Raw genomic sequence first — 23,241 nt, 5'->3', positions numbered from 1 at the left:
GCTCCCTATCTCATCGCCATCGTATCCGCATCTTCTTCGAAGGATGACTAGAAGGGGGGGCGCAGCTCTCGCCTGTTCCATTTGGTTGGGCAGATCCACAATGAGCAAGTCTACCTGTTCAGGCAGAAGCCTGCCTTGACCTGAATGCGGAGTTTATGGGTGCTTGTGGCAAGTATTATAGTCACTTGGGCATTTTGCAGGAGTAGTTTCATTTGAAGATCAGTTAGCCAGGATTGGAGTATTTCACTGGAAAACTGGAAAAAACCTGAATCCTTTCTAGAGTAGTGACCAGATCTCTAGCCAGATCTATACTGTTAACATTTCCTCTATAAATGTGTATCTTAATGGTTATGGTTAACATACCCCAGAGTGTAAGAAGAAATTGAGACGCTATATTAGGACAGCAGCTAGGGGAAAAGTTTCCTGTCTTAAAGGACAGTTCCATCTTGGAGGAGGTCGGGTATAAAGTCTCTTGCGCTCACTGTGGGGTTGACGATCAGGCCACCAGTATGACAGAGGAATCAAAACTCAGCTGTATCATCAGGACCCTCCCCCCCTTCACTTCAGGCTCTGAGGCTCACTCTTTTAAGGAGCTAGTTGAACTACACGTTCAGCCCAAAGGATGACCTGTCACAGGCCCTCTAGGTCCCAGAGACATGCCTTCGGAGGCTAAGCCCACCAGAGGACCTCAGGCTCCCTGCAGGTAAGGGGCTTCTTCAAGGCCACAGCTCTCAGCAAACTCTCCCTGGTCCCTGAGGTCACCTGTTTGTCAGTGGCAAAGCTTGTCACTGTGCCAGTCCTTACTGCCCAGTGCCTGATCGGACCAGATCTCTCCCTGCCCCTGTCATTTCCAGGATTGCATAACATTAGCCCTGCTGCCTGGTCTCCCCCCTCTGCCTCCTCACCCCATCTCCCTGAAATCCGCAAGACAGAAAGGCTGTTTCAGGTGGCCAGCTGAGTAGATTCCTTAGCTCCGCTGGATCAAAGGCACTGTGCTAGGTATTATGATAGGAACATAAGAAATAGTCCCTTAATAGTGTGGGGGGTAAAGCACACCAAAAAAATGAATGTTAGTAAATAAGAAAGCAAAGTGACAAGTGATTGAAGTAGACTGTAAGGATTAAAAGTATTCAGAAAAGAAAGCCGTGCCCAGGGGCTGTCAGAGTTGGGCACACAGGTCTTCAACGAAATGGTGACTAATGATTTATTCAGCATTTACTATGTGCCAGACCTTATGCTTAGCATCTTATATAATTCACCTCAGTCCCCTCAACATTCCAGGATCAGGCATTATTTTTAATCTTCATTTTACAGGTGGGGAAGCAGGCAGCGTAGTGCCCAAGGATCTGCAGCTGGTAGGCAGAGCTGTTCCTGCGCATACTAGACTAGCAACAGTGAAGTCCTAGGCCAGGGGCTGGTGCTGGCGGTAAACTCACCTGCACCACACTGATTCAAAGTTGGGTAATAACTTAACAGAAAGCATGCTATAATTTTTACTGTCTTTTGAATGATTGGAAAAACAGTTTAAGCAACTATTTGTAATATTGTGTTAGCAGGATTGAGAGGGACTAGTGCTAACTGCTTAAAAGAGCAGACTCTGAGTATCTGTGTGCAGAAAGATATCTGATGTGTTAGTTTACCAAGCACTCTTATTTATATCATCGAAATAGGTCTCCAGAGACCTCTGTTTTTCTGCCTTAGCCTAGCTCAGGTGAAATACTTGGCAGGAATAGATGAGGTTTTTTCCTCCTGCTATTCTACCATTTGGGAATTTATCAGTAATTCAGGCTTGGTTTTCTCCCGGTTTGTTCAAATGAGTAAGGTTTTTTGTATTCAGAATTGGTGAGGAGCCAGCTTAAGTGTAGAGCCTGACACATAGGAAAGTGCACAGTTAATGTTTGCTGAAGAAATGGATGCATCTGTAAGTCTTAATTAACTAGGGTCCAGCTCCCTCAGCACCAAGGCAGGCAACTGGTGGGCTGAATCTGGCCCCTTTCACTGGATCGACAGGAATGACCTGTTGAAAGAAACATTGGCAGGACTTGACTTAACCCAAGGACTAAAGAAAGGGGAGTCATGCCTGGCTGGGTGTGGCTCAGCAGGTGGGCATCGACCTGGGATCCAGGAGATTGTGGTTTGATTCCCAGCCAGGGCATTTGCCTGGGTTGCAGGCTCCATCCCCAGTAGGGGGCGTGCAGGAGGCAGCCGATCGATGACGACTCTCATCATTGATGTTTCTATCTCTCTCCCTTCCTCTCTCTGAAATCAATAAAGATATATTAAAAAAGAAAAAAGAAAGGAGTCACAAATCGCCCAGGTTCAAAAACTTTGTGGTCAGTGGAGAAGTGATGGTGTTGTTTTAAATCCATTTTCATATCTTGGACAGATTTTAGTTTAGAATTTTATTAATTAACCTGATTACATATCACAATATTAAAAGAACCTGGGAACAGCAAGGAAAAAATTCACCCATTGTCCCAGTATTCTAATGCCAGTCCTTCCTCTCAAAAAATACATTTTTGTAGTTGTGATCCCAGTGTATGTCAGATTTTGTGTTTTATTTCTTAGAGTTACCAGATGTATAAGTCAGCTGTGTAGCCTACTCATTTCCATCGCGGCTTAGCCCGCAGCAGCGAGCAGCAGAGTACATGCTTTGCCAACCAAAGCGCTTTACTCTGTTTGGCCAGCAGGGGGCACTCGCGCCGCTGTAAGTGCACTAGGAAAAACACCCTTTTCCCTTGATCTAACCTAAGGTCACAACACAAATCATTACCTGGAGAACTTGATGAAATATTAGAACCTTCCCGGAGCTTAAAATCTGTGTGTATGTAGGCATTAATTTTATGGAGTCATTTATTCCACTGATATTTATTGAACAACAGTGCTAGGCACCAGCCATGCAAAGATTAATCAGATAAACCGCCTGCCCACAAGGAAAAAATCCGAGTGTAATGGGGAGACAGAGGTGTAAATAACAATCAGAATCCAGCGTGGCACATGCGGTGAGGGGACCCGGGAGGGCTGGAGCGCCTGTGCTGTGGAGGAGGGAAAGCAGGCTTTAGAGAGGAGCAGCAAATAAAAAGTGAACAATAGCATTATATTGTAAGTAAAAAAAGTAAGTTTTATTCACATAGTACAAAAGGCTGGAGATTGCCCAGAAGCCCTTCCCCATACCCACAGTTAAAAACAGTTACTTTTTTTGTTTCTTTCTGAAAACACCAAGTGGCTTTGAACAGTGAATTTCATGAGGCTAGAACTCTGTTGTCTGTTTTATTCCTTGTTGAATCTCCACCTAGGAGAGTGACTGATATAGTAGGTGCTCAATAAATACTTGTCGAATGAGTAAAATGAACCATGGAATGAGGCGATGCAATCTTTTCTAGAAATATTGTTGGCAGTGGTTTGCAAAAATGACTGGAGGGAAACGGGGCCAGAGACCGGGGGAGCGATGGTGTGCTTCTTGCAGAGGTGTGGGTGAGTGGTGGGGAGGTGGGGCCCAGGGAGGCAGAGACCCAAGGGATCACCGTGAGGACAGGGAGGGAGCAGGACTTGGTGACTCGTTCGGTTTGTGGAGCAAGGAGAGGGAGAAGAGGTTGGTTTTCTGGGCTTTCTGGCTTGGGTGATGGGAGGTGGAGGAATAGAGCTGGGTTTGGTTTGGGACATGTTGGGTTTAAGATGCCTGAGGAACACCTAGGTGGAGCTGTCTGGAAGGCCCAGTTGAATGTATGTGTTTGGAGCGCAAAAGAAAGGTCTGTGTAGGCAACAGATTTGAAGGTGGGCTTTTGGGACAGTCCCACCACACCTAGTAGTTTTGCAAATGAAGGAAATGGAGGCTGAAAGAAACAGACTGTTTCCAAGTTTTTAAACTGAGCGGGCTTGCCTCCGCTGGTCCAACCCCAGCTGCCAGGACCCTGCCCACCTCTTCCAGAGCCCGCCAGTGAGCACGTTGGAAACATTTGGCCCTAAAATGATTGCTCTGTTCTCTCACTTTATTCTTCGAGTGAGTGGTTTTGTTGAATCCCCTTGGAACTCAGCAGCCAGCTCTGCATCTTCGCCAGGGGGTAAGTTCTTTTCACTGTCTCCCGCCGGCTGGCTCCTTCTCAACCCAAAGTTGCATCAGCCCAGGCTGCCGAGAGCTGAGCTTCTGAACCTGACTTGTTTTGTTGAGTACACGGTGACTTGGGACTTTCTCAGTCAACCTGAGGGTACTTTTCTCGCCCTCTCTGATCTGTTTGAACACAGCAAAGACCCAACAGCTCTGTGACAAATGCCTTCACCACTCTGGTCCTCAGTTTCCCCTTTGGTACAATGAACCAAGGATGTCTATCTTTCCAAAGAGGAGATCTGATGAAGGTGATACGTTTAGAAACACGGGGCCAGAGCTTTTAGCTATTGTTTTTAAACAAGTTGCCAAGTGTTACCATCTGGGAAAAGCATGTCGGCTTTGGTATCAGAAAGAAAACAATTGGCCATAGCAAGTCCATCCTGAGAGGTTTCCTGAGTGCTGCTGGCTTGTCGTTCTGGTGGGAAGCAGGAAAAAATGGTGATAATAGGTGGAATAAAGCCAGAAAGTGGGGTGGAGGAGGTGGGGAGCTCTGGCAGTGGGTGAGGTAGAGGAGGTGTGGAGTCAGCAGCAGCCGGTGTCCTGTCCGAGAAGTTAGGAGGAGCTGGGGGAGGCTGGGCTGGATATTCTGACCGAGGCCGAGGCGGTGTAAAGGACAGCGGGATAGAAGCCACTGTCAGAGTCGCTCCGTGCTGAGGCCTGGTCGCCCCAAACCAGGGCTTTAGAGACTCTCCCCTCACAAGGGCAGCTTCAGCCACACTTGGTTGGCAAGGCTAACGGACGTCTGTACGTGGATCCTTTTGTAGCCGAGATGTACACAAAGGAGAAGCATTCGGCTAAGCTGAAGGACAAAGTCAGAACTGCAGCCAAAAAGAAAGGGAGGTTTAGGAAAAGAGGCAGATTTTTTCAGTTAGGAAATTCAAAGTGAAAGTCAGTTTAGATGCGCTTACACTGACTTAAATTGGTATATAGTGCCACAGCCTTGCTAGTCTCCTTTAGGGGTCTTCCCCGCTAAGCCAGGGACATCGGTGGATGCGCCCTGCGGGCAGAAGCAGGAGAGCCCAGAGCTGTCCGGTCGCAGCCCTTGTCCCTCGGCGTGGCCCCCACGCCTGGGAAAGCCAAGCCTGTTTGTCTCTGGGGTGGGAGTGGGCCCCTCCAGGCAGGGGCCCCCCCCACCAGGTAGACAGCCAGCCTGAGCCTGGGCCACCCCAATCCCCTGCCGTCTTACTCTCTCCGCTGTTCCAGTGACTCCGTGGTCACTGATGTCAGGAGCTCAGAACCCTAAGTGAGTGTGATGTCATTCTTATACTTGTGGGAGAATTTCTAAGTACATCATTTCACAAATCAAAACATTGTCTTAGTCAGATCGTGGGTGCAAATTTTGTTTTCACAAAATGTGACCTTTTATTCATTCAACAAGTATTTACTGAGTGTACTCATAGACCGTAAAGTCAAGTGGGCTCTTAAAAACAAGGGCACAGCCGGGGAAGGAGAGCGCAGTCCGGCCCCACCTGGAGGTTCCCCTCTCTGAGACGCACGCCCTGGAGCTGCTCTGCGGACTCACTCCACCCGCCTGCTTTTATGTTCTCAGCTCTGAGGGTTGGTTCTGTTTTCCCGTAGATCCCCAGTAATGCTCTTCTCTCTTGGCTGAGGAGAGGGAAAAGCATTCAGTCCCCTGACCTAGGCTGAAAGGATGAGGGGGGACCTGGCCATCGGGGCAGTCCCCTGAGATAGAGCGAGGAAAACCCTTAGCACTGGTGGTGCCTGCATGGAAAGGTGGCTCCTGTGAGGGGTGCTAATTGTAGGAACAGCGGTGTTGCTCGGGAGCTTGGCCACCCTGAGGTGGAGACATGGCCTGTTTTAACACAGAGCCTCCACCTCTTTGCTGTGTCTGACTCCTGGTCTGGAGCTGCTTGTCCCAGGCCTACATTTGTGAAGGGTGGCGCTTGGCGGTTCTGATGTACAACAGTTTGAGTGCTGTTAGGCCCGTTGCCCATGATGTGCGAGCCTGGGCTCTGGAAGGGCACTGTCTCCACAGTGTCTCCGTAGGAAATGTTCTAGAACGCGGCTGAGAACTCTGTGTGGAGCGGCGTGTTGTGGCTCAGGTTCCAGGCCTGCCGTCCACTAAAGCTCGCCTGCTTCCACCAGAGCCCCAGTCACTCAGTGTCAGGCTCTTCATCTGAAAACGGGAAAGTGGGATTGTTTGTGAGGATCAGAGGAATTCCGTCGTGATCACTGGGTAATGGGAAGGAGATGGACAGATGTGTGATAAAGCAGACGCAGCCCAGTGGACCTTGTAGAATTGGGGGGTGGGAGACATGGGTGTTCACTATTGTATCTCCTTAAGCATTTCTACACACGTGATAATATTCATAGTAAAATATTGGGATGAAGAACACACCAAGCTGTTGACATCTTTAGAGCTGAGAGATCCATATTGAAACCAGCAAACCGGACTCGGTAGGACTTGAGAGCAGCCTAGCAGAAGCCTGAGCACTTCTGCAGGACGAGCCCTTCCCTCACCTGTGAGTGTGTGCATCCCCGTGGCAGTGTGTCAGCAGGTGAGGGCATAGAAAACAGGGACCAGGGGAAGGGAGCGGGTCAGTGAACACGTCCTCTTAATTCTTTCTGAGCCCCACCTCATTCCAAAAAGGATTTGCAGTACTAACTTGCAAAAGTACCTAGAATTTCAACAAGATAAAAGTAAATGAAGGCTACATCAGTGAGTGAGGGATATATCAATAGTTGAGGCTCATAATTCATGTCATAATGTTCTGAATATGAATTTTGAAAGCAGTGGGTGCAGAGTGTGGTTAGTGTAATAAAAGCACAGAGAACCCAGTTTCCATTGTCACTCGGTGGCAGGTTTTCCTGGAGACCCAGGACAGCTGGGCTTCCTCTCTATGGTTGATTTTAATGCTCCATCGGCCAAAGAAAAATAGCTCAGAAAAATAATCCAAGTGGTGGACTTGAAGTCGCCAGTGCTGGCCGGTGACATGTCGGAGGCTCCACTCATGTTCTTGACAGCCCCCATCTGTGTGCAGCGCCTGGGGCCCCAGCACCCCTCCGCCCCCCCTTCCAGTCTTATCTCCTGCCCCCCCCCCAGTTATTCTGTTAAAGCACAAAGGCAGTCATCTCATTAGGGCAGTTTGCTGTTTGGACACGATTCCTGAGCATTCAAGGGCACCCGTGGGCCTGCCCTGTCTGTCACACTCTATGTCTAAATAAGAATGCCCTGTAGGAAGGATGGCGCCAGAAAGTGTGTTTCTTATCCTCAGCTGGAAATGTACTTTTTGGAAAAATGTTAAAAATACTAACTCCTTTTTTTCTCTCTTCTCTCTTCCTTTTAAAATTACATTGTTCTCAGTATATATTCTTCCAACTTCCACGCAGTGAAGAGGGAGTCAGATGGGGCTCCTGGGGATTTCGGTAGCTTGGAAAACGAGAGGCAGATTTATAAAAGTGTCCTGGAAGGTGGAGACATCCCTCTCCAGGGCCTCAGTGGGCTCAAGCGACCATCCAGCTCGGCCTCCACTAAAGGTAACCGCGCGCAGCCTGCAGGCCTCTCGCCTGCCTGCCGTTATCGGGGGCCTCTCCCGTCCACACTGTTACTGGGGTGTTGGCCGTGGGTGAACCTCCAGCTACTGGTATAACTTTTGCCTTGTTCAGGTCCACTTCCAGGCCTCTGTGCCTTCTTATGTCCCCTCCCTAGTTTCTCACCGGCCATTTTTCTTTCTGGTATTAATAGCTCTCCTTCCTTTAAACCCCAACCTTGCTCTCCCCAAAGCATCTCTCTCTCTCTCTCTTTTTTTGTTCTGATTCCCTTTCCTTAGAAATTAACTGAGCTTTAGCCTTTCCTGACTCTAGCAAGGTGGCCATCTTTTCGTTGCATTTTGCACCTGCTTTGCAGCACAGATTATTTTGCTTCTGGACATCAACTGGAAAAATTAAATACACACACAAACCCTATGACAGATGAGCATGTTACCTCTCCTCTCCTCTTTTTTTTTTTTTTTTTTTTTTTTAGCAGCTTTCAGCTTTAACCTAATGGGTCTGTTTATTTTATTCTGCATGCTTTCCAGTGGATCGTAAAGGTGGGAATGCTCACATGATTTCTTCATCTTCAGTTCATAGCCGAACCGTTAACACTAATAATGCATTAGGCCCTGTGTGTAAGCACAAGAAACCCCTGTCGGCTGCCAAAGCCTGCATTTCGGAAATCCTCCCCTCCAAGTTCAAACCCAGGCTCTCTGCACCTAGCGCCCTTTTGCAGGAACAGAAGAGTGTCCTATTGCCGTCGGAAAAGGCTCAGAGCTGTGAGAACCTTTGCGTTTCGGGTTCCTTGAATGATTCCAAGAGAGGGCTCCCCCTCCAAGTGGGGGGGAGCATCGAGAACCTGCTCATGCGCTCCCGGAGGGATTACGACAGCAAGTCGAGCAGCACCCTGAGCCTGCAGGAGTTTGGCACCAGCGCCAGGAGGCCCTGCCCGCTCTCCAGGAAGGCTGGGATGCAGTTCACCATGCTCTACCGCGACATGCACCAGATCAACCGGGCCGGCCTCTTCCTGGGGTCCGCCGCCGCCTCCAGTGTGCGGGATCTCGCCTCCCACTTTGAGAGGAGCAGCCTGGCCTTGGCCAGGGGCGAGCTGGGCCCCAGCCAGGAGGGCTCTGAGCACATCCCCAAGCACACCGTCTCCTCCCGCGTCACGGCTTTTGAGCAGCTGATTCAGCGGTCGCGGTCCATGCCATCCCTGGACCTCTCCGGCAGGCTGAGCAAGTCCCCCACGCCCGTGCTGTCCCGGAGCGGCCTGACCTCAGCCCGCTCTGCCGAGTCCCTCCTGGAGTCAGCCAAGCTGCGGCCCAGGGAGGCGGCTGGGATGAGCCCCGGGGGGGCCTGCGCCTCCCCGACGTGGGGCAGCGTGGACTCCCCCGTGGGCGTCAGGGGCCTGGCGCCTTCCGAGCCCCTCTCCACCTGCTCCGATGAGCTCGACCACTGCTCCACCGTGTCCGGCGACAGCAGAGAGGGCAGCGGCGGCAGTGTTCACGGGGACTTCCCCAAACACCGCCTCAACAAGTGCAAGGGCTCCTGCCCGGCCTCCTCCACCCGCTTCACCACCATCCGCAGGCACGAGCAGCAGGCCTGCAGGCAGCCTGGCTGGCGCCCAGACCCCAGAGGGGACCGGAGCGCGCTCCTCAGGAACATCTACCTGATGAGCCCCCTCCCCTTCCGGTTGAAAAAACCCCTCCAGCACCACCCCAGACAGCCCGCCCCTGGTGACTTCTCGGGCCCCCCAGTGGGCCGGAAGCCAGACCTCCCCAGCGAGCCCCATCAGGATGAGCCCCGCTCCAGGGGGAAGCCCTTGGTTCCCAAACGCCTGTCTTCCCGACACACCATGGCCAGGCTGAGCCGGACCCCAGAGCCCCCTCAGGAGAGACCCGCGGTCCCAGAGGACTGCCCAGGGGCCTTTAGTAACGGGAACCCCGTGCCGTACTCAGACCACGGCCTGGACAGAAACAACAACCCACAAAGTGAACTGGGACCAGCCCTCGGAGGTGGCATTTTGTGTTTTTGCCCAGTCTCACCTCCCCGTCTCTCCACTGTGCTTGCTCTGTCCCCTCCTTCTGTGTGCCCTCGGTGCTCATTCTCTGGTCCGTCCTTTGTTTTCTGTTTGTTTTGCTTGGCAATTAATCATGGCTCGTAGTGGCTGCTCTTCTTTAAAAACAAAGCCCCCATGTCATTTAGACTAACCACCAAACTCTGTTTGGAAAGAAAAATTGGCCGTTTAGCTCATCTGAGAAATTGGTTCATTCAAACCCTTGAATCCCTTGCAGTTGGCACCAATCCCGACTCACCCTGGTTTTTTGAGAGGCAGCCTCTCTCGGTGGCCCTGTGTGTGTGTGAGTGTACAGTGTGTCCCTGTGAGATCCCGCACGCCTCTTCGCAGGGACACTTGTCAGAGAGGGTCCTCTCTTTTTGCTCACCTTTTGCCTTCTAATGAGTTTTGTATTACAGTAGTTCACAAGTAAATCCAAAAAGTGGGGGGAATTTGGTTATTTTTTTCCTTCAGAATTTGGTTATAGATCACTGGTCTCAACAACTGTAAAAAATCTGATATTTAGAACAGATGAAAGGTGAAATCTTTTCCCAGCCTGGTTTCCCACTAAATCTTTGCCTGTTTTAATTCTACTTTGTTGTTTTGAAGATTCGGAATCACCAAGACATTTTATACCAGCTGATTATTTGGAATCCACAGAAGAATTCATTCGGAGACGTCATGATGATAAAGAGGTAAGTGCCATCTCTAAAATCTATAAGTGCCACAGATGAAGATATGAGGGAAGTAAACATTCTAGGTGTCTGTAGGTCCAGAAAGAGGCTGCCCCCCTGTATCCCTCTTCACTCTCCCGTCCCCCCTCCCGGTATTCTCCAGGGAAATCCACTCACCTGTTCCCCCAGCACTGTCCATCCCTCTGCTGGCACAAAGCGCAGTTCATATTGGGCAGGATGCAGTAGGAGAAAGCGGAAACTGAAAAGGGAAAACAGCCACGATACACACTGTGGCCATTAAACGGCAACAATGTGAAGTGGCCTTTTAACTCAGAAGAAGAGAGATGCCCTAATAAACGCTGGTAAACCCCGCCCCAGCCTTCAGGAGGAGCCCCTTCCTTGCAGCTGCTGACGCATTACTGCAGTGGGGTGACTGACAGGGCTGGGAAAGCAGTGGGTTCTCTTGGTATTTTGGAACAGGTCCTTCTGCCTATCTGCTAAATGGGCACAGTCACCCGCTCCTGTTGTGATAAAGTGTTGGTACGAGGCATGCTTTCTAGACTTTGCGTTTCCCAGGAGAAAGGGTCCTGTAGAGAAACAAGCTGCAATGCCCGTTTCCTGTCATGAACTAAGGTGGAAGAACCGCTTTGAGCCCGGTGGCTGGAGGTGGAGGGTGTTCATGTCTATGCAGTTCTTCCTTTCTGTACTAAGTCTGAAGTCCTATGTTGTTCTATTTTGTTGAGTGGTTTCCGAGTTTAGGTGGGTTTTCCTTAAGGATTCAGGGTAAGGCCAACTTTGAGGAGAGCCGGATGGTAATCATTACTGCCAGATGGTGAGACAACAGACAGAAAGGACATGGCTCTCCCCTCTCCGGGCTTAATGCAGACAGTATGCAGTAAGACACCCACATGTGTCCATGGGAAGAAAAAAGAGGAAGGGCTTGGTGCATAGAATTATTTGTAATAATTAGGTAAAAACTCATTTACAATGAGTGTTCATGAGGCCACAGAACAGACTCATCTCGAGGCACCGTCCCTGAGGTCCAGGAGTCCCACCTGTGGGCCTGGACTACGGTGGTCGAAGAAGATGACCTTCCAACTCACTAGTGTAAACCTTAGTGCCCAACACGGAAGGTTTTGTGCTAGATCTGCCTACCACCCAGGAGGCATATTTTACTTAGTTGGTTTAGCCATCGATGTATTAAGAGGTACATTCAGAACATGAGCAGCTTGTTTCCTGAATAACACCGTCTCAGAGACCCTTAAAAACATACATGTCTTTATCCATGGTTTTTGGCTTATGTGGTTAAACTGTGGGAAGGGTGGGTTTACTGAGGTCAGATTCAAGCCCTGATTTGGGAACTTTGCTCCATTCCCCATCCACCTTCACTGATTTCGCGGGACCTTGGCCAGTGCACCACAGGTCTGGCCTCAAGCATTGGTCCATTCCAACCGCTACAGAAAAAAAACACTTTCCAGCTAACAGAGTGTCAGTCCCAGCATTTTTCTATGCAAGCCCTTTCTTATTCGCTTTGATGATAATGGCATTTCAGGGAATGATCATGTGTCAGCCCTGGAAGGACACTAGTGGTCATCTATTCAATCCCCTCGTTCATCCAGGAAAGGGCTGCAATAGGGTGGTAGTTGCCCAAGGCTACCTACCAGGTTAAGGTATACCAGAGGCGGAGCTGGAAACCAGGGCTCCATTGTGCTTTGCAAAGCACTTCCTTGTCTTTTCTTATTTAATCTTTAAAACAACTTACCTGAGCACTGGAAATCCCATGGCCATTTGATGAGTCATTTATTATTTGTGACCCTGAAAAATAGGAAAATTGGGCCTACCATCATTTGGGGCTGTCACTTGAGGCATTTAGTTGCCTGCTGGAAAAAGAATAATGTTTTATTAAAAATGTGAAAATTATCAGTTATAATTAATGCTTTTCCTACAAAAATATTAATCCCAAGAATGTATGTTTGGTATGGCATAAGAAAACACATTAAAATTCTATTCCACAGGGTCATTTCAATCAGCAATAAGGAAATGCCACATCGTTTAATTATTTTAAAAGACCTTTAAAGATAGGAATAGATGACTCTTTCCTTAATTTAGGAGAGAATATTTCTTCTAAACCAAAGTACCATTATTCATAGTTTATCTTCTGTATTTATATTCTACACTATTCCTTTAAACCAGGACTGGGGAACCTTTTTTCTGCCAAGAGCCATTTGGATATTTATAACATCGCTCGTGGGCCATACAAAATTATCAACTTAAAAATTAGCCTGCTATATTTGGTTAAACATTCAATTAACTCACCCCTAATGTGATGGCAGGAACTGCTTCTCTTTGGTGAGGGATTGGCAGGGCCAGACCAAACGATTTCACAGGCCCTATACAGCCCGCGGGCCGGACGTTCCCCACCCCTGCCTTAAACTCAGCTTTATTTTACCTGACGAAGAAAGAGTTAAGTTTAAAAGTATAGCAAGAAAGTAACTGATGCTCTCTGTCAGTCACATACATAGCCTTGTGCTAAGGCCTCCTAAAAACAGAAACGACTGGCTGGCCTAGGAGAGGGAAGGGGTACCCTGTTTTCTGAAATGGGCAGCTCTACTCTGTCGAGCATATTAGAGTAACAGACATAGGAAGCACAAAAATGACTTCATTGCCATAGACCCCACAGAATAAAAGCCCATGGCAGATTTAGTGGCCTGATGTGGGCAGAGGAGTCAGCCAGCCCTGGCCCCACCCTGGGAACACACTGTGGGGACTCATCGCTGCCTACTCAAGGCGAGGACAGCACTTTCAGCCTCCTGCCACCAGCCCAGCATGCGTATCGACCCTCTGGATATACCCTGGTCACCTGGCCTCGGCTGCCTGTGTATGAGGAGCTAGGAGGCTTTGGGTTGAGCCAGGGATAGCTGCAGACAGTGGAACTGTGCGGACTTCATCTTTGCCTGTGTCCCAGTGGTCCCCAGGTTTCTCCTGTGCAGGACTGTCTCCTTCCTACACAGGGTTGCTTCAGGGGTGGCTATAGCAGAACATGGTTGTAGCCATAAATCCTCTCCAACATCTAACCCTAAACTTTCCTCCCTTTTGACCCAGCACCTTCTTTCTTAGTTGATTTTGTTGGCAGTTTTCCAATGCCCTCGACCAGATGATTCACTGCCCATTTTATGCAATTTCATGGCAGAAACTTTTAGCGGACCAGAGACGACTTAAGCGCGAGCAAGAAGAGGCCGATATTGCAGCTCGACGCCACACGGGCGTCATTCCAACGCACCATCAGTTTATCACTAATGAGCGCTTTGGGGACCTCCTCAATATAGACGATACGGCAAAAAGGAAATCTGGGTCAGAGGTCTGTTTTGGTCGCCTCGATCTGCTGCTTGACCCAAAGCCATATTTGCCTCCCCTCAGCATTGCCCTCTGTAGGCCAAAGTAGTTCTCCAAGCAGCACCTGTCATCCTGGCTCCCTAGGCTTGCTTTGGCTCGCTGTGGCTGGTCAGTGGACATGAGTCCCATCATGCCCTGTGCTCTGTATGCTCAAGCATGCCTGGCTGCGGGACCGGGACCTGCTGGCGCGCACCCCTATGCATGCCTTGGAGCATCGGCTGCCTCCATGCGTCCAGCCCTCTACATCCTGCGTTCATCGTGACCCTGTGTTGCCTGCGCATTCTGCTTAGAAACGTTCTGCCTTAGTCCCTGTGCATCAGTAGCCACGGGTGTGAATGGGGAGAAGATTTTTGAAGAGACGGTTGAGTGAAACTTAGGTTACGAAAGTTAGCTAGCAGTGCATCGTTTACACTGACCTCAAAACTTAGTGCTGTTAATATGAACTATGAGAACAGTAGTGCCTCAGCAGTTTACAAGAGTTAACTGAGTGAAGTGCTCAGCGGTGCTGAAGCCTCGCTGACGATCATTGAAACCCAGAAGGTTTTACAGTTGGATAAGCTAGCAGAGGGTGAGAGACATTTCATTTGTTCCCTTGATTCTGACGTTTCTCAGCTGAGATTACGAAATGTAATATTATAAAACAAACGAAGAAACACAGACTTTTGAAGTGACTTCGTTCAGGCCTCGGCCTCCTACCCTAAGGTCAGCGTGTTGAAATCCTTGTGCTGGCCGAAGGGTGCATCTTGCATCAGAGTTTGTTTTGCCACGTGACCCTTCTGTGGCCCTGCTGAGGTTGGCTGCTTTTGGTTGGTGTGAGTCTGGGGCTTGCCAGGTATGGAAATGAGTGGCACCCAAAGTATATACAGTTTTATAATCTTTCAATATAATAGTCGATTAATATTCCTTTTTCTGTCTTTTGAGTGACAGAGGTGACACTGGCTAGTGGTGAAACTGTTGTCTGGAAGGAGAGATAAGAGAAAAGAGGGAGCCAGGGTAGAGGGAAAGCTAGAAGGGGAGGGGCCTCTAAGCTGATGGAGAAAAAGAAGCTGTCGTGAGGGAGAGGCGGGAGTTCGCAAGGGCTGGTCAGCGGTGAGGGAAGGACAGCCCTCAGCCCTCGTTGTACCAGCTCCTCAAAACCACCTGTTCTGAAGGCCCGGCGATGGCTGGTCCTCATACCCGGACCAGCTTGCTTGTGAGTGGTGGGAAAGATGGGAACCCGCCCAGGCGCCCAGGCCTGCACACTCACACAGAGACAGGACATGTGCATGGAAATGCAACTGGGCTAGAACAACATGGACAGAGACAGGCAAACTGCCCAACCCACCCTGCTTCCCTTCCAGAACAGTGATTCCCACATCGGAGCCCATCAAGTCCCCTAGAGGCTTGGCAAAATACAGACTCAGACTGCTGGGCTCCCTCCACAAAGTATCTGATTCTGGGGTGAGGCCTGAGAGTGTGCATTTCTAACCAGTTCCCAAGTGACATTGGTGATACCTGTTTAGGGATCACATTTTGAAAATCACTGCCCTAGATGTTGACTGACAGACATGAGAAAACAGACACCAACTTCCGGGGGCACCTGGCTGTGTAGACACACCTTCAGACCCATCATGTGGACTAGTTCTGTGCAAGACCCTGTGGGGAGGCAGAAACAACTCAGATTATACCCAAACTCAGTTGCCACTCCCAAGTGTGAATGTGGTGCTATTTGGTACAAATGTTTAAAGTTCACACAGCTCTGTTGCCAGCTGCCATGGGGTGACCACGTTTATTGGAATCACTATGCAGTGTTTGTCATTACAGTTTGGTCATTTGGCCTTCTCTTGTGAATTTGTCATTTATTATTAACCCCACATCAGTTCTTTTCTCATTTGCCTACAGCTGTTGAATTATGCTCCCTGGTCACGGACAGACACAGTGAGGCATTGAAATTGTGTAGCATTGGTTATAAGGTTGTCATTCAGTTGACCTCCAGTATGCATGTGTGTAGATAGAGGGATGGAAACATCAGCATGAAAATGCAAAAATAAATTCCTGTGGAGAAATCTTGGCCCTAAAAAAGATCTCTCCAAGACCCCAGCTTGAGGAGTCTGGTCATATGGGGCATCTCACTGAGGGATTAGAACCTAAAACTAAGCTTGATGAAGTTTCTCAATACCATTTTTCCTCACCTGGAGTCTCCCGTCTTTCCCTTCTACCTTGGCCATGCCCTCTCATGTTGAAGAGGAAGTGTGAGATTTAATTTTCATCACATTGTTTCCCTCGACCAGAAAGTCATGGGATCAGAATTATATTGGCAGCTGTAAACAGCTTGCTCACATGATTTCTCTCCCCTACCTTTCTTTAAAAAAGAAAAAGAGTTAAAATAATTACTTTTAATGCTGGGGGGGAAAGATGTGTGATTACATATGGGTAAGTCAAGGTGAACTTTTTGCTGGAATTGGAAGTGAAGAAATTCCAGACGGAGAAGGGGGGTTAGCCAAGGTGTAGCAAACAGACTTGCCTGGGAAGAGTGTAACAGAGAGAAAGGCCGTTAGGTACGAGTGGGGAGAAATTACCTAAAGGCTTTAACAACACTTCAGAATTGAGATTTGATCTGAGGGCAGTTGAGAGCCTCTGCCAGCTTCAAAGCAAGGAAGTGATGTGATGGAAGTATTTGAGGAATGTTATTTGTGCTCCTGAGTGACAGTAGATTAGAGTGAAGAGAGGTGAAGTCAAAGGAAGCTTTGTGCCTGGGAACCGGAGGTCAGACCTGAGCAGGGCTGTGGAAGGAGGGGGAAGGTTGGCTTGACTTCACGACAGACATGATGAAGAAGGGGCGACGGGCTGAGGGTGCCAGCCAGGCCTGGAGTTCTGGAAGGGGAGGGCTACCCAATAGGCAGGAAAGCCTCAGAGAAAGAATGAGCTCAGGGCTCACTTTATCTGACTTTTTGGATGATCTCACCACGAGAAATGTACAGTCGAAGATGACGTGAGAGGTGAACCAGGGTTTCATCCACTTGCAGATCGTAATTCAAGCCAGGCAAACAGAAAATGTAAGAGTAAGACAGTCATAACTCCCAAACAGTAAGATTCTGGCTAACTCCATTTTTGTTTTTTGTTAGTTTTTGTTTTGTTTTGTTTTTAATAGTCATGGTCAGCTTTGGGGAAGTAGCACTTCAGCCTTGAGACTTTTGTCACTATCTCTTCCCTAAGCCTAGCCCTCTTTAGGGAGTCTCATGCATGACATAGTTCACCAAACATCCACTAGTGTTCTGCTAAGGTCAGAAGAGTGGCATTTTGCCCAGATGTGTACACCAGAATGAACTAGTTAGATTGAGTTTTTCTGCTTCGCTTTCCGGAAACTTGTGAAAATGTGTCCTTTCCATTGTACGTGAATTGTGATTTTAACTTGACATTGTTTCTTGTGTTTAGATGAGACCTGCCAGAGCCAAATTTGACTTTAAAGCTCAGACACTGAAGTAAGTGCCACCAGTCATGTTTATCTGTCATTTTAACTGCCTCCCTGACACATAGAAGTTCACTTACAGAGAAGAGTTGGGGACGTAACAATGGTAAAGGCCAGTAGTTTATGGAGTATGCTGTGTGCTGAGCACTGTTCCAGTGCTCTGTGCTCCATTACGGTGTTGCACAGGTTGCACTGTGATCCTGTGAGGTAGACACTGTTAGATACTGTTATCCCTTTGTATAAATGGGGAAACTGAGGGACTGCAAGGTTAAGGACTTGCCCGAGCTGGTCAGGGATAGAGTCAGGATTCAAACCCAGGCAGCCTGGTGCCAGAGCCTGGGCTCTTTCCCCTTTGCCCCCTGCATCTTCCTATACAGGAATGCAACTTGCTTGATTAATTGGTGGCTCACTCTGACCCACCCTTTCCATGGAAGGAACCGGAAACAGTCTCTAGAAAGATAACTTTACCAGTTTTGCTACAACATCCGAGAGGTGAAAGGCTTGTGGGAAAGCTCAGAAGACCAGTGTATCTTGAAGTATGTTTCTCAGAGGCTAGCTCTGCAAAATCTTTCTCAAGAAGAGTGTTCCATCATAGAAATGAGTCTGGGCCCACTGCCTACCGTGTCTGTCCCTCCCGCCCGCCCTTGAAGAGAGACTTTGCTTTTGGCATTTTCCTAACTCTAGCAGTCCTTCAATGAAGAAGGAAACCTGACTAGCTCATTTAATCCCATGTAACCTAAATTTAGATGACCAGGAAACTTTTATTTTTTCCATGGAATGAAATTTGGGGAATGCAACAAAGACAGAGTTCCAAAAGGAGCCTGTTCACTTTATATCTTATTATGGATTAAAATGGGCCATGAGTTTTCATTGGCAGCAGTGACCAGCAGCCATCCCACTGTCCTGCTGGTGGGAGGCCCCACGTCTGGTGATGAGAGCAGGAGCTTCCCATCCTCAGACGTGGGAACTGCTGTACGGAGGCTGCTCAGCCGAGATCTCCTCCAACACAAACCAGGCCACAGCTTCCAGAACCTAGGCACAAATCTGGGGCCTGTGGGTATGTTTGTAATCACTCCAGTCCTTAGGCTTAGCAGCTAACGAGAGGTGGTGGCATCGCATGCCAGAAAGAATGTGGCTTTTAGAATCCTGACTCTGCCACTTACTGTCTCTACGACTGGCCAAGTCACCAGCCTCTCCCACCTCAAATTTTCTCATCTGTAAAATGGGCATAAAAATGCCTCTCTTGCAGGGCAGCCAAGGTACTAATAAAACATTTTGTACAATCTAGTAAGTCATTACCCCCCTTTTTTAACCAGAGAGGATAACAAAGATTTATAAGGTAATTTTTAGTTTAATCAGGTAGGCACCTTCTTCCCCCCTACCCTTTTTTTTTTATTGAGAAAGGTCCACGTACTATTCATTGAATGGTATTGTGCCGATAATATTACGCTTACTTAGATTTCCGTTTTAAAAGTCTTAAAACAATGTTTTCTTTAGAGCAACCCTGTCAAATAGAACAGATGAAAAAGCTGAGGTAGACAGAACTTGTCACCACTTCCGACACTGCCAGAGCTGGAGAGGGCTCCTTCTTCCTGACTCGGCGCTTTCATCAAGCAACGCAGCCACCAAAACAAGTTAATACAACTTTTTATAAGAGTCAATGACAGATCCATAGACTTGAGTCTTTTAAACATCTTCAGTCACTGGGTTCTTTTTCCCCCCATAGTATGTCACTCAGAAAAGTTCTTAGCCGTGGGGCCCTTATGGCTGCCACCTGCCTGTACACCTGCACGTCACCCAGGGTAGCAGCGCTGGGGCCTGCAGACCTCAGCACTGGTGGGTGTGCTCAGGGTCCTGCTCATCCACGTGTGCCCGGTTGGGTGTAAAGGGAAGGCTGGTTTCAGAACACTACCAAGGAGGACTGTGGCAAACATTTGGCCAAAGACATTCCTTCCAGAGACAGATGCCCGGATGCCTTCATTGGCCTCTTTAGGATTAGGACCCTGTCCACCAATGAGAGACCCACAAAGGCTGCCTTGTTCTTTCATTCAGCACAGTGCTGACTTTGTGTGAGGTTTCCCAGATGTGGCCCCATTGTTCAGCGGCATCTCTCACATACATGGGACTTCCTGGCACACTGCAGAGCAGGCGCACCCCTCCAAATCGCACCCAGAGACCTTTCTTCCCAGGCTGTTGGTTTGACACAAATGGAAAAGATCTAGGATATTTTTTATTATTCAAGAAAACTTCAAGTTAGTTTTTGTTCTCACGGTCTCATATTGTTTATAAGTTAACCTTTTGTCTCCTTTTTTTTTTTTTAAAGGGAGTTCTGATTAGAGGTTAACATCGTCATTATTGAGGCAGACAAAGGGATGGATATGGAAATGTTAGAAAAATGGCATGAAGAACATTTGAAAATCTACTTTCCTTTCCAAGATCCCTTTATGTTGAAAAGGAAGTGAATTAACATTTACCAGGTGTTAACTGTAAGGCACCGTGCTGGGTGTTCATTTGTAGTTTGTTGCTGAATTCTCCAATAACTCTGAGTTGGCTCCTATTTTGATAAAGTAGCTCAGAGACATTAAGTATTTTGCCCAGTGTTCCAGAGCCAGCAAATGGTATTACTGGCTTTTGAATCCTAATTTCACAGCCTCTGTACTGCATGATGATAGATAGATGGATGGTGAGATGGATAGAATGATTGAGAATATATGAGAAATAATTTGACAGGGCAGAGAAGGGGCCAGCGAAGGCAGCGAAAGTGTCTAGAAGGAAACATTTGTCATCATTGAATGAACATCAGTTAGGACTATTGAGTGCATTGCTATGTGTCACATAAACATTCTCAGCACAGAATGGCATTCTCAAAAAGTACTTGGAGAAACCACCACAAACTAAGAGTCTTCTGAGCACTTGAAAGCGTTAGTCAGTTTGAAAGTTAACATCCATCGATGTAATTTCCTGCCTTGTAGGGCTCTCACGTCCAAATATGCAGCCCCTCTTGTGCAATGGTCCTCTTGACCTCATTCGAGGTCTCCTTTTGCTAAAAATCTATGTGTCTTAATCTTACACGTATTGAAACATCTGCTAAAACGCATGACCCTTTGTTGACAGGGAGCTTCCTCTGCAGAAAGGAGACATTGTTTACATTTATAAGCAGATCGATCAGAACTGGTACGAAGGAGAGCACCACGGCCGGGTGGGCATCTTCCCACGCACCTACGTCGAGGTACTGCAGCTGCCTTCTCTAGGGACAGCCCGTCGTGCCCAAAGTACCATTTATTTACCGAGAACTTGTGTTTTGTTTCCTCCTTTCCTCTCGTGTCCCCACTTTCTTCTTTTACCTCTTTTCCTTCCATAGCTTCTTCCTCCTGCAGAGAAGGCTCAGCCCAAAAAGTTGGCCCCGGTGCAGGTTTTGGAATTCGGAGAAGCTATTGCAAAGTTCAACTTCAATGGTGATACACAAGTAGAAATGTCCTTCCGAAAGGTAAGCGTCCTCTCACCCTGTGCTTCGGGGCTCCCTGTTGGGTGGCACTGTTCTCATGGCGGGTGGCATTGCAGGGTGGCAACGCCTTAGAGATGTGCCCAGTCACGGGGGCATGAAGGGCAAGTGGACAATTCTGAGGTATTTTTAAAAATAAACCCTAGGCTAGTGTCAGGGTTTAACTCCATTGAGTTCACTGAGTAAAGGCAGAACTTCTAGAATATGAGATACCTTTTATAAACTGTATTCAGTCAGCATTTATTGAGCACCTAATGATATGATAAGCACTGTGTAGGTGACTAGGTTTTATATCACAGGATGTGGCCTACTTGAGAAAAGCAAATCTTTTGACACCAGAAGTTTGAAAAACTTTGAAGCCCAAAGTCACAGGTTATCACCTATGAGGCTTTGGGGGAGTTGAATAATTTTTCTGAGCCATCATTTCTTCATATGTAAAATGAAGATAAGTGGCTCTCAGAGCTATTATAAGAGGATTAAATGAAACAACATATGTGAAGCCCCCAGTGTGACACATGGCATCTAGTCCATACTCAGCAGCAGGAGATGCCAGTGTTATCACTTATTATTGCCTTTGAGGAGCTCAGCCTACTTTTTTTTTTATTTTTATTGATTTTTTTAGAGAGGAAGGGAGAGGGAGAGAGAAAGAAAGAGAGAGAGAGAAAAACAGATGTCGATTGGCTGCCCCCTACCTGTCAAAATTCTCTGGTTTGCTAAAGTTGTTAAAGTTATTTTATTGAGGATTGAGGGAAGTGAGCACATGCCTTAGATAAAGATGAGCCCCCTTATGGAAAAGAGAAACACTGGAAGCAACCCAGTTGCCCAACATCAAGTGACCAGTAATAGGATATCCCGCAGTGGTCCATTAAGCTGTGCAACACTGTTTAAAATGTAGAATTATATTTCCTGAGAAAGAATGAGGCTCCTTATATGTTGTTAAGTATAAATAAGTAAGTTGGAAAAGGGAAACACAGTGCATACTCAATTTTATAAGAAAGAAAATATGTGCAAGTCTAATTCACACGTATAGAATTCAGTCTGGGAAGTACATATATCAAAATATTAATAGTAGTTACCCCGAGTGATAATATTTTGGGTCTTGATTATTTTTTGCTCTACATTTGCTTGTGTTTTAATTTTTCAATAACAATACAGGAAAAAATAAAGTTATAAAAAGGGAGGAAAAAAGCCCCTCCCCCAAAACCTTTGCCTTAGAGAAGAAGTTTGCGTATCTGTCCGCTTTGCATTCGGTGAGTCAAAAACACTGCATTTGCCTGCTAGCTTGGGGGAGTGAGTCTGCCCTGCTCCTTCCCTGAAATATTTACAGACCGAGCTTAACTTCCCTGCATCCAGGTAGCTCTACCGCTGTTAGCATCTCCATCCCGGTGATATTAATTCTCTCCAGGTCTAGCAAGGAAGGTTTCTGTGAGCAAGGAATGTGATACATAAGCAGGACAGCACAGGGTGCAGGCCGGGCCAGCACGCGGGGGCGGGCGGGACGGGGACCGTGCCCTGTGTGTCTTACAGGGTGAGAGGATCACGCTGCTGCGGCAGGTGGACGAGAACTGGTACGAAGGGCGGATCCCAGGGACGAGCCGGCAGGGCATCTTCCCCATCACCTATGTCGACGTGATCAAAAGGCCACTGGTGAAAAACCCGGTGGATTACATCGACCTGCCTTTCTCCTCCCCAAGTCGTAGTGCCACTGCGAGCCCACAGGTACCTCAGCCTCTCGTCGCTGGTTTCACAGTCAGCGGGGCAGACCCTCGGTGCTGATGGCACGCGGCCCTCGGGCGGCTCGTCATCACTGTCGCTGAGAACCGTCCTCAGCAGTGGGGAGTGTACACACCCGGTCTGTTTCCGTGCATACGAATGGCACTTTCCACACACTTGGTCGGAGAAATATTATCTCGGGGAAAAGGGGGAGCTTAAGGTGATCGCTCTGGGGATTGAATGATGGGGGGAAGAGAAATAGGAGCCTTTATCAGCTGGCCCAGAACTGTACTGGGGGCATCCAGTGACGTGGTGGGCGGTTGCCACCACTGCTCGTACAGACCGTGGCCCAGGCGGCTCTCGGTCATCTCGTTGGTCTGCAGAAGATAAAGGTCCAGAGTATTCTTTGCAGGCAGAAACCAGGTTGAAAAAGTAACTTACAGCCTCTCTGTTTACACTGGGTTGAAGGAAGGAAGTTTATCATAAAATGTTCACTTTCCTGAACATTAATTATGAGCAAATGGGTTTTAAAACGTAAAATACTCCAAACCCATCCCAACTTTCCCAAAGCCCAAAACACGAGGACCTTGGGATCAGGCAAGGCATAGTGGGTGACTTCCTGCCAGAGGCCGACCCTGCTGCCACTGTGGGGTGTCGGGAGGATGGCCAGGGAAGCAGAGCAGGCCCGGAACCCAGGGTGACAGTCGGACTGTGCCCGTCTTCTCTGCTCTCATCATTTCCTCCTCTCCTAACAGCCCATCGCTGACCACAGGAGATGGGTATTGGCAGGCTCCCTCTCCAGCAGGGTCCATATCCTGTGATCCTTTGGGGACAGGTGTGAGATTGGTGCAGGCT

At 48.2% G+C, this 23,241-nt stretch overlaps 1 protein-coding gene across 15 annotated transcripts in view; it reads left to right on the top strand.

The window, feature by feature from the left end:
• The window catches only part of SORBS1 (sorbin and SH3 domain containing 1), a 202,483-nt gene that overhangs the window by 159,255 nt on the left and 19,987 nt on the right, over positions 1-23,241 (top strand). For 9 of the 15 annotated variants that reach the window (XM_016219883.2, XM_087824463.1, XM_016219888.2 and 6 more), the window contains 7 exons: positions 7,431-7,603; positions 10,266-10,351; positions 13,521-13,688; positions 17,138-17,184; positions 20,286-20,400; positions 20,533-20,658; positions 22,201-22,392. In XM_016219883.2, coding sequence (XP_016075369.2) covers positions 7,431-7,603; positions 10,266-10,351; positions 13,521-13,688; positions 17,138-17,184; positions 20,286-20,400; positions 20,533-20,658; positions 22,201-22,392 — 907 coding nt within the window. Of the gene's footprint in view, positions 1-7,430; positions 7,604-8,145; positions 9,616-10,265; positions 10,352-13,520; positions 13,689-17,137; positions 17,185-20,285; positions 20,401-20,532; positions 20,659-22,200; positions 22,393-23,241 lie in introns of all 15 variants that reach the window. The other 6 variants (XM_016219890.2, XM_087824467.1, XM_016219892.2 and 3 more) reach the window with 2 other exon arrangements.

Source organism: Miniopterus natalensis, chromosome 14 (assembly GCF_054644295.1).
Source record: "Miniopterus natalensis isolate mMinNat1 chromosome 14, mMinNat1.hap1, whole genome shotgun sequence".
In the NCBI taxonomy this organism is placed as follows: Eukaryota; Metazoa; Chordata; class Mammalia; order Chiroptera; family Miniopteridae; genus Miniopterus; species Miniopterus natalensis.
This window is presented reverse-complemented; position numbering and strand designations above follow the sequence as displayed.